Below are 17585 nucleotides of genomic sequence, written 5' to 3'. Positions count from 1 at the left end.
TGCCACTGGTAAAGGAGGTCTCGTAGTGTAAATTTTTACCCCGAGCTCTCAATACTCTGATAGTGCGCTGTTTTTGAGTTGTACGCCTTTTGGCGTCATCTGGTCCAACACCAATGGAGACTAGGCTCTAAGAAAAGCTGTCTCGTGTGTGGACCAATCAACTTCAAGGACAGTGCATATCATCAGAGTTGTTTCTTTTTGTTTGCATTTTGACTGCTTGTGTTGTGGTTTTTGCAAACATGATGCCTTGTATAAAGGTGTCAGTTTTGTACCAGTTGAAAGGGTAAAAACCTATTACTATAACTTCTCTGATAGTCTCGGTTTGACATTGTCTTAGTTTTATTTGCTTGAATAGTGCAGGTTTGATTCAAATATGTTTTTAGAAATCGATAGGATATGTACATCTGTTAAAAATGTATCTCCGTAAAAAAAGAGCATTTGGGACTCTTGCGAATGAGATGATATTCAGGGTACGCACTTGCCCGAGTAGGAACGCTTTCAGTTAGTGCTCTGCCATGGATCAGAAATGGAACAAAAGCCGAAAAGTGTCACAAGAAGCCTTTTGAAAGGTGCACGCTGGGAACTACAGTACTTTGAGAGAGAGAGAGAAAGAAAGAGGAACCATCAGTGATTGGAGACCAGTCACATGTCTGCTCCAGTCTACCAACAACCCCAAAAATATTCGCTCAAAGACGAAGCGCAGAGCCGTGAGAGTTCAATTCCTTGTCATTTAATCGGTATTTCTTTTCGTCACATACCTAGAATGTTTCAATTATAGGCAAGTGTACGTATGTTCAACTTTGTTCAACCAAGCGAGCTAATCGGAGGTGCGAACTTGCTTGTGCGTGTACGCGATGGCACGCTCCTCCAGATGACGATGGACGAAAAGTACGTGGCGAACATCTGGAACCTGCTCAAGAACGCCATCCAGGAGATCCAGAAGAAGAACAACAGCGGGCTGAGCTTCGAGGAGCTGTACCGCAACGCGTACACGATGGTGCTGCACAAGCACGGAGAAAAGCTCTACACGGGCCTGCGCGAGGTCGTCACGGAACACCTCATCAATAAGGCACGAGGCCCCGCATGGCGTCCATCAGCAATAACGCCTCCCTCCCTCACTCACTCCCTCCCTCCTTTTTTAAATTTTTTAAATTTTTATTTTTTTAAACGATCAGACGAGAAAGATGCTCAGTCTTTCGGCACTTTACTTCGTTCATCATGTCGTTTGTTTGTATTTTTTTTTACTTATGTGCTCCCTTTTTTGTTATCAAAGATATAACGCGGGTTTCCCGTGTAACATTAGTCCCATTGTGTGTTACTGTGTTCATAGACACCAACAAGAAACACAAATCACCCTCAAAAACCCATCACCAGATCCCCTGCTGCTGCGCTACCAGCACCATAGCGGCGAAGGCACCTGCCTGACCTCCCTCCCTCCCCTCCCTTCCTCCTTCCCTCTTGTCTTTCGTAATTGATGGCTGGGACACACAGGCTTTTAATTTTGGTGCCATAACTGCGAGATGTTAACTCCCTCGCCTGGTGTACAGGAGGTCATGGGTTCGATCCCGACCCCGATACCTGTATATTTGGAGTTTGCATGTTCTCTCTCCCCATGGTTCTGTTGAATTTTCTCCGGGTCCTCCGGTTTTTTCCCCCCGCATTCATAATCTGCATCACGCGTGGAGGGTATTTGGCTGCTATAAATTTCGACGTGACGATAAGCCACTTTGTTGAGCTATCAATTGTGACAGCCAGGTCACCTCTGAACAAGAGCTATATAGCTCTGTGGGCCTTACGTGGTGAAAAAAAAATTGTTTTGTTTTTCATAGTTTTAGACTTGTAATGAATGATTCACTCCTCCCACCCCCCCCCCCTCCCGGTCAAGCGATTTAATGTATTATTACGATTCAGAGGTCGCGGTTCAATTTTAGAATGGTATCTTTTTAATGCTTTCCGAATCAGGTTGCATTGTGTTGGTCCTCTTAGTCTGTCTGTATGTATGTCACAGGGAAGGTGCAGGGGAATTATAGCTCTTGGAATGATGATTCAATCTGAATGTAATATTAGTAGGAAGTTGTTTTTCTGTTAGGAGCTTACTTTGTTATAACCGGCTCAACCAATTTAAAGGGCTGCCCAAAACTTAGAGATACAAGCCAGAGCAAAAAAGGACTTATATGCATATATGTAAATGCATTTTGTCCTGACACCTACCCATTTGTTTCCTTACTGCTAATTAATAAACACTTTGAATAAACATGCATGTTGTAAAGTGATGGTTTGCATAAACCATCATGCAAACTCCGGTTATTCTCGCAGCGGCTTTTGGCCGGCCATCGAACAAAGACGGTCAACGCATTGCGCGCTTTTTCAGATGTGCTACGGCGGCCATCTGGAACGCTTTTCTTTCCTATATTAGGAAGCCACTGGAGCTATGCTCGTTTAAATCATCTAGATTAAAAACCTCATTTCTTTAGAACTGCTTTTTGTGTTTAGTTGTCCTTCCATTGCACCTCCGACGATCACGGTTGCCTACGTGCCGTGCGAAAGTTCAAGTTTATTTATTAGGTAGAGCCCTGTGAGCCATTCGGCTCTTGAATCGGGTGCAACCGCAACAAAAAAAAACATGAACAAGAAAACATCTTAAAGTGAATATGTGACTGAGTGCAAACAGAAAATCCAAGAAAAGACAGCAAAATATTGCAGAAAAAAACACCGTACACCAACGCTGTGTGCAAAAATCCCAGTGGGATGCAAGTCAAACAACAACAACAACAACCACAAGACAACTTAGATTAAGGCCATAAGTCTAACTCTGTACTACAACAAACAAACATGGCTAAACCAATACACTTTTCGAAAGAAGTTCAGCATAGATATATACAGCACAGGGAGACAGTTTTCCCTTCTAATTCATGTTTAGGATTGTGATAAAGAAGTAATTTTTCATCTTGACAAGCTTTCGTAACTGCAGGAATTCATATTCTTTGGGTCTTTCGGTAAAGTCATGTAGAACACAATTTGTTTTTTACAAAAAACTACGACGTTTCGATGGCAACACACGCAATCGTCACCAGGAGGAAAAAGATGACGATTGCTTGTGTTGCGATCGAAACGTCGGAGTTTTCTGTAAAAAAAAAATTGTTCTATGTGACTTTACTAAAAGACCCAAAGAATATGAAATACATTTTTCAGTCTATCGGCACACAGCCTATTATTAATTTCTGTTGAATCCCCTGTGTGTGGGTTTTCACTGGATACTTTGTATGTTGAACTTTCGCGCCATACGTGCGTACGTAGCCAAACGTTCTAATCTGTTGGCATACCAAATTCTCCTTGACCTACAATAGGACAAACGCCCAATGCAGGACCCTCAGGAAAAAAAAAACATGAGGCTTTGTTGGTATAAGTATATATTACATGTTATCTATTTTTATTTAAAGCTTTTGTGACTGCAGGGATTCATATTCTTGGTTCTTTCGGTAAAGTCACGTAGAAGGGAAACAATACAATAATAAAAATATAAAACAATAAAATTCTCACGACGTTTTGATTGCAACACAAGCAATCATCATCAGGTTTGAAAACCACAGCAAGAAAATTTGAAAAAAGTGGTTTTCACACCGGATGACGATTGCTTGTGTTGCAATCGAAACGTCGTGAGAATTTTATTGTTTTATATTTTTATTATTTTATTGTTTCCCTTCTACGTGACTTTACCGAAAGAACCAAGACTATACATGCTATCTAGTTGCTGACACCTGCCATAGAAATATGGAGTTTCCTACCACTGGCTCAGGGCTGCAGGATTGCAACGAGGAGACTTGAAATAACAGTGGAATGTCTCAGGCCCGGCTGAGTAAAGGTTTTTAAACAGGACCCTGCGGGGTGGGCTGGTAGGAATAATACTAATACCGGTACAGGGATATCGACCGGGTATAGAGGAGTTAAAAAGAAAATGATTTGTGCATGGGGGGTGAGCGATGACGTCCACACCCCCCTCCCCACTGACCCGCGCGCCCACAGAGCGATGACGTCCACACCCCCCTCCCCACTGACTCGCGCGCCCACAGAGCGATGACGTCCACACCCCCCTCCCCACTGACTCGCGCGCCCACAGAGCAAGGATTGCAACAGGCGATGTCATTGGCTGCGCCGGATGCGACGGCCATCTTGTTTAGTTCATTTAGTTCACGGATCGCAGGGGGAGCGGGCGGCCATCTTGTTGGACAGACGGACAGTCGGAGGGACGGACGGACGGACACATTCATCTATTGGTGGTCTGGTCCACTTCGTTCCTACCAGTATAATCTCAACCTTGTCTTTACACTGCCATCAAATGCCGATGGCTGTCGGCGCCTGTTTTTTTTCTTTTATAATTTCTCCTGCAATTTGGGTTGGTTTGTGTTGCATTTTTTTAATCGTTAATATTCCGCAGAATACCCCTCGCAGGTATAAAAATCGATCGGACGAGGATTGCAGTATGGATGTTTAATATCTCGTTGCAAATGGCGCACTAATTCGCTCCTCCGCCGTTTAGAGACGTGCCCCCAGTGCCTTCTCTTTGACCCTGAATCCAATTTCCTCCTGATGGTTTTGGGCACTTGCATTTGTGAACTTGGCCTGTGTATCTTCACCCAGATAATAAATTCCAGTCGATTTGCCATAGAATTTTAAGGGGTTTTTTTTGCTTCTTTCATTTACCGTTTTGACAGAGAATCGTAGCAAATTAGCAGCGGTTGTTCAAGGCAACCGGTTTTTTTATTTATAACCTCTTATGAAGAATATTTGGAGGTGATGAGTTGGCTAACACTGGCCCTGGCTTCCAATCAAGGTTCCAGCCACTTGTGATTAAATTGGGTTCTCAAGTTCAAGTTCATTTATTTGGTATAGCCCTGTGAGCCATTCGGCTCTTGAATCGGGTGCAACCGCAACAAACAAAAAACAAAAACACGAACAAGAAAACATCTTAAAGTGACTATGTGACTAAGTGCAAACAGAAAATCCAAGAAAAGACAGCAACATATTGCAGAAAAAGCACCGTACACCAACGCTGTGTGCAAAAATCCCAGTGGGATGCAAGTCAAACAACAACAACAACCACAAGACAACTTAGATTAAGGCCATTAGTCTAACTCCGTACTACAACAAACAAACATGGCCAAACCAAAAAACTTTTCGAAATCACCAAAATAAAGCCATAAAAGCAATGAAACACTAATACATTCCTGCGGAGGGAGCTGGTAGGAATTTTGGGTTGCTCGGTCAGTGGCCAGGGTCAACGGTGGCGTGGTGTATTCCGCAAATATGCCCGACTGTGAGGGCGGGCAGAAGCCGGCGTGAGTAGGTTAAACGTTGAGTTTTATAAGGGCACCACGGGGTGACCAGCCCCATCCCACCCAGCCCCACCCCTCCTACTCCCCACCCAGCCCCACCCACCCCACCCAGCCTCTCCCCACCCTCCCCTCTCCAGCCAGCCCCACCCCTCCCATTTTTGGATGCACGACGGACGGACACAATAATCCCTTGTGGGCTGGTGTAACCAGGTGGTTCCTACCAATATTAACAGTTAGTTTTGTCACTTTATTTGACATTCCAGCTCTCTTTTTAATCAAGATAACAGTTTGATTGCCGCGTGACAAACAGCTCTTTAGCAGGGCATTTGTGAAGGTGCATAGGAGGCATTTGAAGTCACATTGGAAGTTTATATTTTTCAACGGTTTTACTTAACTTGAAAGCTGTGTCGTGGCCAAATCTTGTAATCAAAAGTTAGTCTACTTCCTGTTGTTGTCCAACGAATTCAAAATTTTGCACACGTACTCAGATCCGGTGACAATGAATGCCCGTATTAAAATCGCCATCAATTCATCAATTGCCCCCTTTCAAGCAATTCCAATTTTTTCATGAACGGCATATTCATTTTATATTTTTGTGTAGGTGAAAAACGCCGCGGTCCCTAAACTGTGGAATCGGCTCGCACAAGAAGCAGTCGCCGCGTGTCTCTTGTGATCAAGATGTCGTCCACTTGCCGTTGTCCAATCGAGTTATTGACTTTTTAGTGCACTTTGAAATGAAACCGTTGTTTAAAAAAAAACTTTTTTAAAGGAACTTTTTTCGTAATTTTCCACAGGGTAATAACGTCTCAACATGGAGCGTTGTCACTCTGCCTTTTGTGAGCGTTCCAATTGTACGCGACCTGATTTCGTGACGGTACAATTTGGGGGCATGCGTTGTACATAGCCGGCGGCGGCGAATACATCCGTGCGCTGAATTATCGTGACGGCAAGTTTTGGCACAAAGCTGAGGCTTAGCGACTGCAGAAAAACTTCTCGCGGTCATCGGCCAGAAATTTCCCCCACGGTGGCGATTGGCTGAAGTAGTCAGCAAAGCTCTGCACGGTCATTTCACACCGCTGTGTGTATATCCTCCCCCCTCCCCAACCCTGAGCCTTGGAAATTGCTAATTCGCACGCATGCCTTGTACACTTTAATGCTGTGGGTTCGAAGGCCAGATTGGAAATAGAGCTTTGTGTTTGTTTAGATTGTTGTCCTTCCCCGCCACTGCACCTCCGATTACATACCTGTCAACCCCTGATCAGTGCCGACCTTATTGCAGACCAATTCAGACCTTACTGGTCACCCCGTGCCCTTATAAATCTCAACGTTCATCCTGCAAAGTCCCATCACAAGGGAGAAACACAAACAAATAGACATATTTTAAAACAAATTTTGCCTGTATTTAAACGGCTGTGTGCCATATGGCCCTGAACTCAATTTCCTTGTACAAGAATCTTGGTAAACTGTATGAGTTGACAGGTATGCGATTAGTACGGTGCGAAAGAAGTTCAACATACAAGCATACAGAGACTCGCACAGAACCCCATAGACTCACACAGACACCTGTAGATTGTTGTCCTTCCCCCGCACCTCCGATTATCACGGTTGCCTACGTACGGTGCGAAAGAAGTTCAACATACGTATATGCGTATATAAACTCGCGCAGAGCCACCATAGTTCCCCCTGCCCTTGATGGCGTCCGTGCCTGCTTGAGCTTTTTTTGCGATGATGAGTGGGATTTAAGGTTCATGGTGACTACGGTCTTTTTGCAGGAGACAAAAAGCATCTCTCCTTTTTAAATTAAAGGCTAATGTGCCTCAACTTGTTGTCACGAATATCATGAAAGGCAAGAATCGTACTCAGTCTTTCAATGATGTCTCATTTTTAAATCCTTTATATTAAGTTCGCTTGCTTGCTTAGGACCGTGCAAATCTTTCGGTCGTTTTTTAACCCACTTCCCGTGATCCAATCGAGCTGACATTTTCCACACAGACTCGTGCGTGACAATTAATGTTCGTGAAATTTTTTTCTCAAAAATTTTACACTTTTTAGGACAAAAATATTATATTTAATTACCAATTGCTTAATGGTGCAATGCAATCATCTGACCCATAGGTGGCAGCCATCTCAAGCCAGAGGACGAGAGGACTCTAGCCGCCACGCATATAAAGGATTTATAGTGAAAAACTTTGTTTTTACGGGTTATACTTATTCTCTTTCATGCCAGAGGCACTGAGATTTTGTGGATGTCTGTACGTATAAATGATCAGCATGGTTGGCTGCGTATAGTGCGGCAAGTTCAGCATACTATGTTGGGAGTCGTAGTGAATTGGTTAATTTACTGCTGCGTAACCGAGTTCGATTCTTGGCCATGGCCAATATTACTTGCACTTATCTGAACCGATTAAATTTCGATTTAAAGCGTTCGTGACTGCAGGGATTCATCTTCTTGGTTCTTTCGGTAAAGTCACGTAAAAGGGAAGTAATAAAATAATTTAAAAAAACATAATAAAACAATTCTCACGACGTTTCGGCCACAACGCAAGCAGCCGTCCTCAGGTGAAAACCAGGTCTGTCGAGGCGACAGCGTCTGAATGAAACAGCACACGTGCTTGGAGCATATATATAAGCTGGGTTGGAAGGGGGGGAAAGAGCGCCTTGACCAAAAAATATGCATATCAAGAGGAATTTAGCATATTTATGGGAAATGCAGGTTATGTGATTAGTACTACTTATGCCCGTGCATTATGCAGAATTAGCAGCCGGTTCCGGGCCTCCCCTTGGTTGACGGAGCCTCAACTGAGTACTTGGTGTGGTGTACAAACATCAGCACTGTGGAGGCAAAGGCGGCCGGGTGTGATGCTCGTCACTCAACCTCCTCGCGCGCCCCATTTAACCGCTGCTCGCCAACGGCGTTTGAAAGATTAACGTGGGTGGTCTTTGCCTCTCTCTCTCTCCTCTTGGCGAGCAGGTGCGGACAGATGTGCTCAATTCACTGAACAACAACTTCTTGCAGACGCTAAACCAGGCGTGGAACGACCACCAGACTTCTATGGTGATGATCCGGGACATCCTCATGTACATGGTGCGTTGGCGTGCGCTCGCGCTCACGTGCTCACGCTCATGCTCACGCTCACGCGCAGTCACTTGCTTCCCCGTATCCCCGCGCACACTGAAATTCACGTTGCCTTGTTCAACGACGTAATAAAATAATAAAAATGAAACATAATAAAATAATTCTCACGACGTTTCGGCCACAATGCGTCAGACGCTGTCTCCCCGACAGACCTGGTCTTCACCTGAGGACGGCTGCTTGCGTTGTGGCCGAAACGTCGTGAGAATTATTTTATAATGTTTTATTTTTATTGTTTTATTATTTCCCTTCTACGTGACTTTACCGAAAGAACCAAGAAGATGAATCCCAGCAGTCACGAAAGCCTTAAATCGAAATTTGTTCAACGAAGTAAGGGCGCCACGGTGGCTAGGAGATGTTAACTACCTAGCCTGGTGTGCAGGAGGTCGTCGGTTTGATTCCGACCCTGACGCCTGTTGTATATTTGGAGTTTGCATGTCTCTCTCCCTGTGGTCGTGTGGATTTTTGCCCGGGCCCTCCAGTTTTTCACCTTCACATTTAGAATCAAAATGCGTGGTCGGATGGATTTTTCACCAGGTCCTCCGGTTTTTCCCTCATTTATAAACACTCGTTTAGAGTATGTGGCTGCTGCTCTGAATTTCCACGCGATAAGCCACTTCGTTTAGCTATCATTTGTGGCCAGGTCGCTTCTGAAAAAGAGCTACATAGCTCAGTGGGCCTTACCTGATAAAAATAAAAATAGTTACGTTTTTAGCTTACCTGTTCGTGCACGCTCACACGTTGGAAAGCTCGCACGCGCTTACACAAAAGAGGCACGCACACGCACACACATGCTCGCACACTTGCCGGCATGTTCACACACACATGCGGCACGTTTGGCCCGCACTCGCACACACCGGAGGCTCACGCGCGTGTGTTCGCGCGGCGCTGCGCAGGACCGCGTCTACGTGCTGCAGAACAACGTGGAGAACGTCTACAACCTGGGCCTCATCATTTTCCGCGACCAGGTGGTGCGCTACGGCAACATCCGAGACCACCTACGGCAAACGCTGCTCGACATGATCGCGCGTGAACGCCGCGGAGAAGTCGTCGACAGGTGGGGACGGCGGTGACGGTCGCGACGCCCTCGTCCGAGCCCAGGGGTCAGAGAGGGAGGAGGAGAGGGAGGAGAAGAGGGAGGTTTGAGAGGCGAGGGAGGGTTGGGAGGGTTGGGAGGGAGGAGAGAGAGGGAGGAGAGAGAGGGAGGAGAGAGAGGGAGGAGAGAGAGGGAGGAGAGAGAGGGAGGAGAGAGAGGGAGGAGAAGAGGGAGGTTTGAGAGGTGAGGGAGGGTTGGGAGGGAGGAGAGAGAGGGAGGAGTGAGAGGAGTGAGAGGGAAGGGGAGGGGTGAGAGAGGGGAGAGATTGTTGGGCCGGTGCAAGCGTGTGGGTGCTTACGGAAAGGCTCGGATCAATAAAGACACAGCCAGCAAAGCGTGTGTGAAATACGCAATAAAAACTCACATCGTTGATCAACGTGGAAATCCTGAGAAGGGTGGGTAAACAACGTTAAAGACTGCAAGTTGCGCGTTGATAATCTGCTCATGCTACAGTCGGGCTCTTGGAGCGATCAAAATTACACAGACGAAACAAAAAAACCAGCAGGGATACAAACAAGATGATACTAAAAAAAAGGCGAAGAGGATCAATTGTTGAGCGGAATCGTGACGGTGGTTCGTTGTAATCGCGGCGGTGCACGGGCTGTCTGTAGGAGTGCCGTGAGTGGCTGTGTGGTCGGGGGGAGGGGGGGGGGGGCGGTTCGGCTGAGTGGCAGTGCGTTCGCCAATGGTTATTGCCGAAGTACACGGTTCAAATCCAACGGCCGCCCTGGTTAATACTGCCGGTGTATTAACCATTAACAAAAAAATTCAACGTTATCTGCTGCGTGGTGTACGTTATAGATCCCACGACGTTATTCGCAAAAGTGGGCCATTGTGTGCCAGCGTCATCATGGTCCACATTTTCCAAAGTTAATAAAATAAATTGCCTGCAAATGATTCAACTGGGGATTGTATATGGGTAAGTATACCCCCACTGCCCCCTGGCAGACCTACAGCGCTTGGGCAATTGTTGGCACCTGTGTTTGTGGCTGCCTTCCAGCTTGTATGTGATTTTCTGCCCCCAGACAACCGAATGTGTCCGCCCCCCTACCCCACAGCACGTTAGCAACCTTAGGGATGTCCTGCTGTATTCCGCACGTGGTGATGGATGTGATGTGTGTGTGTCTCCGTGCGTGTGTCTGCCCGTGCATGTGTCTCCGTGTGTGTGTCTCCCCGTGCGTGTGTCTCCCCGTGCGTGTGTCTCCCCGTGCGTGTCTCCCCGTGTGCGTTTGCCCGTGCGTGTGTCTTCGTGTGCGTCTGCCCGTGTGTGTCTGCCCGTGTGCGTCTCCCCGTGTGCGTCTCCCCGTGTGTGTGTCTCTGTGCGTGTCTCTGTGCGTGTCTCTGTGCGTGTCTCCCCGTGTGCGTTTCCCCGTGTGCATTTCCCCGTGTGCGTGTCTCCGTGTGCGTGTCTCTGTGTGTGTCTCTGTGCGTGTCTCTGCGCGTGTCTCCCCGTGTGCGTCTGCCCGTGTGCGTCTGCCCGTGTGCGTTTCCCCGTGTGCGTCTCCCCGTGCGTGTTTCCGTGCGTGTCTCCGTGCGTGTCTCTGTGCGTGTCTCTGTGCGTGTCTCTGTACGTGTCTCCCCGTGTACGTCTCCCCATGTGCGTCTCTCCGTGACGCATCGGCAGGGGAGCGATCCGGAACGCGTGCCAGATGCTGCTCATGCTCGGCATCGAAAGCCGCACCGTGTACGAGGAGGACTTCGAGATCCCCTTCCTGCGGATGTCGGCAGAGTTCTTCCAGGTCAGCTTCAACTCTTACCTCTTACGGCAATGTCATTTGAAAAAAAATAGTTTGTAATGTGTTTGCGTCCAAAGTGGCCAATTTTAAGTTAATTCAATTGCACGTTACCCGATTGGGAAGCCGCATTGCTTTGTGTATTCGTTTTTTGTACTTCCCCCCCACCCCCCCCCCGCGGGACCCTCCGATCAGCATATTTGGCGACGTGCGGCGCAAAAGAAGTTTAATATGCATGCATACAAAGTAACATCGGCCCGCCGCTGGGAGCATCTAAAGCTGGACCGCGTGGGGTGGGGGGGGCACGGTATCATTATTAAGCAGTGATAATTACTATTTAGAACTACTATTTTTTTGACTGGGTAAGACCCTATGAGCTATATTGCTCTTTTTGAGCAGCGACCTGGCCACAAATGATAGCCCAACGAAGTGGCTTATCGTTGGGAAATTTCCAGCAGCAGCCATATAATCCAAACGCCTGATGTTGACTCTAAATGTGGAGGGAGAACCTGGAGAAAAATCCACGCGACCACGGGGAGAGAGAGACACACCAACTCCGAATATACAGCAGGCGTCACGGGGTCGGGATCGAACCCGCGACCTCCTGTATACCCAATCTTAGGGACCGTCACAGAAACGACCCCTCTCTCTGTGCCGATATGTGTCCTCTCTCTGTGTGTCCTTGTGATGTCTGTCTGCTTGTATGTCTGTCTATAGTTTTCTAGTTAGATTTTTGTTGCTATTTCTCTTATGCCTGATGATGATTGCTTGTGTTGCAATCGAAACGTCGCTATTATTTTAATTTATTATTTTATCTTTAGACGTGACTTAACCGAAAGAACCAAAGAATAACTCCTGTATACCCATGGCGAGATTGTCACCGTCTCACCACCGTGACGCTTGCCGCAACGCCGTTTCTCCCTCCGCCCGCAGATGGAGAGCCAGAAGTTCCTGGCCGAGAACAGCGCGTCGGTCTACATCAAGAAGGTGGAGGCGCGCATCACGGAGGAGACGGAACGCGCCGTGCACTACCTGGACAAGTCGACCGAGGAGCCGATCGTGCACGTTGTGGAGGAGGAGCTCATCTCCAAGCACATGAAGACCATCGTGGAGATGGAGAACTCGGGCCTCGTGCACATGCTGAAGAACGGCAAGACCGAAGGTGAGCTCAGCGGAGGGTGGTGGAGTGGGGGGTAGAGCGCCACGGTGGCTAGGAGATGTTAAGTACCTCGCCTGGTATGCAGGAGGTCGTGGGTTCGATCCCGACCCTGACAATGCCTGCTGTATATTCGGAGTTTGCGTGTATCTCTCTCTCTCATCATCATCAAAGTAGCTAGGATATGTTAACTACCTCGCCTGGTATGCAGGAGGTCGTTGGTTTCATCCCGACCCTGAAGTCTCCTGTATATTTGGAGTTTGCAGTGTCTCTCTCGCTCGCATCATCATCACGGTGGCTAGGAGATGTCAACTATCTCGCCTGGTATGCAGGAGGTCGTTGGTTCGATCCCGACCCTGACAATGCCTGCTGTATATTTGGAGTTTGCGTGTATCTCTCTCTCATCATCATCACGGTGGCTAGGAGATGTTAACTACCTCGCCTGGTATGCAGGAGGTCGTGGGTTCGATCCCGACCCTGACAATGCCTGCTGTATATTTGGAGTTTGCGTGTATCTCTCTCTCTCATCATCATCACGGTGGCTAGGAGATGTCAACTACCTCGCCTGGTATGCAGGAGGTCGTTGGTTTCATTCCGACCCTGAAGTCTCCTGTATATTTGGAGTTTGCAGTGTCTCTCTCGCTCGCATCATCATCACGGTGGCTAGGAGATGTCAACTACCTCGCCTGGTATGCAGGAGGTCGTTGGTTTCATTCCGACCCTGAAGTCTTCTGTATATTTGGAGTTTGCGTGTATCTCTCTCTCTCATCATCACGGTGGCTAGGAGATGTTAACTACCTCGCTTGGTATGCAGGAGGTCGTGGGTTCGATCCCGACCCTGACGCCTGCTGCTGTATATTCCAAGTTTGCGTGTCTCTCTCTCTCTCTCTCATCATCATCACGGTGGCTAGGAGATGTTAACTACCTCGCCTGGTATGCAGGAGGTCGTTGGTTTCATTCCGACCCTGATGCCTGCTGTATATTTGGAGTTTGCGTGTCTCTCTCTCTCATCATCATCACGGTGGCTAGGAGATGTTAACTACCTCGCCTGGTATGCAGGAGGTCGTGGGTTCGATCCCGACTCTGACAATGCCTGCTGTATATTCGGAGTTTGCGTGTCTCTCTCGCTCTCATCATCATCACGGTGGCTAGGAGATGTCAACTACCTCGCCTGGTATGCAGGAGGTCGTTGGTTTCATTCCGACCCTGAAGCCTGCTGCTGTATACTTGGAGTTTTCAGTGTCTCTCCCCGCCACGCCCCGTGATGGCGTGGATTTTTCTCCGGGTCCTCCGGGTTTTCCCCTCTACATTTAGAATCAACATCCGTTGAGAGTATTTGGCTACTGCTATCAATCTCCACGTGCTAAGCCACTAAGTTGAGCTATCATTCAAAAAAAATACGTATACAGCTCAGTGGGCCTTAGCTGGTTAAATAAAAATAGTATTTGTTGTTATTTTGTACAATAACAATCTCACACACTCTTATTTATACATTTACACTCGTACGTATACAGTAATAGGGTTGTTGTTGTGTTTTTTGCATTCATCTTTAATTCGTTTTTTAGCTAACTGGACTCGGCATCGCCCCGTATCAGTCTGTCTAGCTGAGGTTGGTTTTACCGGATGAACGAGGAGACGTATGTGGACAAACTTAACAAAGCAAGGCTTTGTGGGGGCGTACATTGCTACGCTCGTTAACTTGTCAGCTTGTGTGAGCCATTAGGGTGTGTGTTTGTCGCTTACGGGTATGATTTATCGAACTCATCTTTGGTGGTTGCATCATTTGAGACGCAGCTTTGTAAACAATTCCGTTGTAATTGCAGTAGTAGAATTGCAGGTACACTGGTGGGAATTGCACAAGCCGAGTGAGCATTTTTGTTGCACCTCAGTCACTTCTTTTAAGTGACCTCTTGTCAGTTTACAGTAAAGCGCAGCGTAAATCGCTCTCCTGCGGAGGTGTAGGGATACACACAAAGTTACCTATGAATTGTACTCGCACTTGCGGTATTGCAAGGGGAGATTCAATTGTCCACGGCCAAAATACAAATATCCCGCGTATAGCCTTTAGCAGGCTGTTGGAGTTGTTAGCGAGCAGCGCCTATGAAGACCGGCACAGCACGCAAGGGTGGGGAGTGGTCAACACCACTCCCCAGTGCTGATGGGTTTATTTAACACACCACACCAGGTGGTCTTTGTTCAGGCTGAGTCGACCTCGGAGTTTCATATATTCCAGGGGGTGGATGACCAACAACCTCGCCCAGCAGCCTTTGTCTTCCCACTACTCATTTGATGCTGAGTCTACCTTGGGGAGGCCCAGGACTGGTTCAGATAATCGCCAGCGGTGTTGGCCGTGAGCGGGAATCGAACTCAGGTGGCCTGGTTTCGTAGTGCAATGTGCCAAACGCTACACCACAGCTCCCCACGCTGACCAACCAGCACCCAACCAAACAACCGGCATTCGCCATTAAGTAGCGGTGATGTCACCACGGGCGCTTGTACCAGGCTAGGTGCACTTTAAGGCCACGTGAAGTGTCGGAAGGCCCCCTTGCAGGTCACGGGAAAGACCCGGGTGCCATGGGGTTGACTGACTGAGATGACTGGCAATGCACACGTACCGAGAGTGTCCGCCTGCCGACGCATCTTTATTCAGTGCTCGCTAACGGCGCCTCCTCTGTGGACTCCTAAGGCCGAGCGCGCTGGCGTGGGGCGGGTGTATGTTTGTGTTCTCTCTCGTCCCCGCAGACTTGGCGTGTATGTACAAGCTGTTTGGGCGCGTGCCCAACGGTCTGAAGACCATGTGCGAGTGCATGAGCGGCTACCTGCGTGAGCAAGGCAAGGCGCTCGTCACGGAAGAGGGAGAGGGCAAGAATCCCGTCGACTACATCCAGGTACGTGCGTGTGTGTGTGTGTTGAACTTCTTTCGCACCGTACGTAGCCAACCGTGCTCATCGGACGTGCAGGGGAAGGACAGCAAACTGTATAGGTCTCTGCGAGTCTGTGTCTCTGTGTGAGTCTATTGGTCTCTGCGAGTCTGTGTTATGTATGTTGAACTTCTTTCGCACCGTACTCTAATCGGAGGTGCGTTAGAAGGACAACAAACTAAACACAAAAAGCAGTTCTAAGGAAATTAAGTTTTTAATTCAGATTTTAAAGCGCACATCTCCAGTGGCTCGCGAACAGATGGGAAACGCCTGCAAATCCAGTGCAATCCAATCCAATGCTTTGGAGGCAAGGGGGTTGGTAGATGTCGTGGGTTAGATGTCGACACGTATCGGGGATTGTCATTTCGATTGTTATTTTGAGTGCCCTTTTTGGTGATTGGTCACTCTTGCAAGTCGGACAATCCTGGTCTGTTAACTTAATGTGACCAGCATATGGGACTTGCAGTGAGTGGATTGGTGAACCTGACTTGTGTGTAGGCCAGAGTGCTGCCACTTTGAAATGGCCCCAAACGATGTTTATTCATCACTGCAATTGCACATCCGAAAGGTAATTTGTATCCATCACTGCTAGCATCTTGGCAGCATTATTATAATAATAATAGGGTTTTTCCCCTTGTTTCTGGCAACAAAACTGAAACCTTTTACAAGGAATCATGTCTGCATTAACCACAATACTAATGGTCAAAATGCAAACAAAAAACGCACTATGATAATATATGCATTGTCCTTGAAACTGATTGGTCCACACCAAAGAAAGCCTTCCCTGGTGTGGACCAATCAGTTTCAAGGACAAGGCATATATTATCAGTGTTTTTTTTGCATTTTAACCACAAGTATTGTGGTTAATGCACACATGATTCCTTGTAAAAGGTTTCAGTTTTGTTGCCAGACAAAAGGGGAAAACCCCTATTATTATATTTTGGTACTGGAAAAGGAGGTCTAATGATGTTGGCAGCATTAATCGGCCAATAGAAGGGACTTTTTTCACCACGGAAACACTTTCCAAACCGTAACATGTGCAGTCGTGTCTATCACTGCAAGGACGTCTTGCAGTCACAAATGTTTATTTGGTCCTTTAGTACTCTTAGTTCTTTCGGTAAAGTCACGTAGGTAAAAAATAAAATTAATAAAAATAAAACAATAAAAATCACGACGTTTCGGAGGCAACACACGTCTCCGAAACGTCGTGATTTTTATTGTTTTATTTTTATTAATTTCATTTTTTACCTACGTGACTTTACCGAAAGAACTAAGAGTATGAATCCTTGCAGTCACGAAATCTTCAAATCTAGAATTGGTCCTTTAGTCCTTAATGTTTAAAGGAGGCTGTTTGTGTGTCGTGGTTAGCGCGCTGCGCTATGAATCCCCTCGACCCGAATTCAATTCCCGCTCACGGCCAACACCAGTGGGGATTATCTTAACTGGTCCTGAGCCTCTGCCAGGTGGACTCGGTCTCAAATGAGTATTTCGTGCGATGTGTAAACATCGCCACTGGGGAGACCAAGGCGGCCAGGCGTGGCGCTGGCCGCTCACCCCACCTCGCATGCCGTGCCAGCCTTGGTAGGAGCTTCTTCTTGGTTCTTTCGGTAAAGTCACGTCGAAGGGAAATAATAAAATAATAAAAATAAAACATAATAAAATAATTCTCACGACGGTTCGACCACAACGCAAGCAGCCGTCCTCAGGTGAAGAACAGGTCTGTCGGAAAGACAGCGTCACCTGAGGACGGCTGCTTGCGTTGTGGCCGAAACGTCGTGAGAATTATTTTATAATGTTTTATTTTTATTATTTTATTATTTCCCTTCTACGTGACTTTACCGAAAGAACCAAGAAGATGAATCCCTGCAGTCACGAAAGCTTTAAATCGAAATTTGGTAGGAGCTACTCGCTAATAACACTTGCACCAATGGTCTGTGAATCTGTGTCTGTGATTCTCACCTCCCGTAGGGGCTTCTGGACCTCAAAGACCGCTTCGATCACTTCCTCCAGCAGTCATTTGGCAATGACCGCCTGTTCAAGCAGACCATCTCGAGCGACTTCGAGTATTTCCTGAACCTCAACCCGCGCTCACCAGAATACCTCTCCCTGTTCATCGACGACAAACTCAAGAAGGGAGTGAAGGGGGTAAGAATGAGCAAGGCACTCGCGCTCGCTCGCTCACTTGCCAACAACGGCCGCCATTTACTGCTAAG

General features: G+C 47.3%; 1 protein-coding gene across 1 annotated transcript in view; it reads left to right on the top strand.

Moving 5' to 3' along the window:
* Positions 1-17585, top strand: part of CUL3 (cullin 3) — a 46721-nt gene that overhangs the window by 15378 nt on the left and 13758 nt on the right. Inside the window, exons 2-8 of the mRNA XM_078616809.1 lie at positions 872-1069; positions 8305-8418; positions 9363-9523; positions 11187-11301; positions 12229-12457; positions 15194-15339; positions 17341-17517. Coding sequence (XP_078472935.1) covers positions 872-1069; positions 8305-8418; positions 9363-9523; positions 11187-11301; positions 12229-12457; positions 15194-15339; positions 17341-17517 — 1140 coding nt within the window. The remainder of the gene's footprint in view (positions 1-871; positions 1070-8304; positions 8419-9362; positions 9524-11186; positions 11302-12228; positions 12458-15193; positions 15340-17340; positions 17518-17585) is intronic.

The sequence above is a fragment of the Lampetra planeri genome, chromosome 51, assembly GCF_965212315.1.
Source record: "Lampetra planeri chromosome 51, kcLamPlan1.2.h2, whole genome shotgun sequence".
NCBI classification, from domain to species: Eukaryota; Metazoa; Chordata; class Hyperoartia; order Petromyzontiformes; family Petromyzontidae; genus Lampetra; species Lampetra planeri.
Note: the sequence above shows the minus strand (reverse complement) of the source record. Positions and strands in the feature narration are given on the sequence as shown.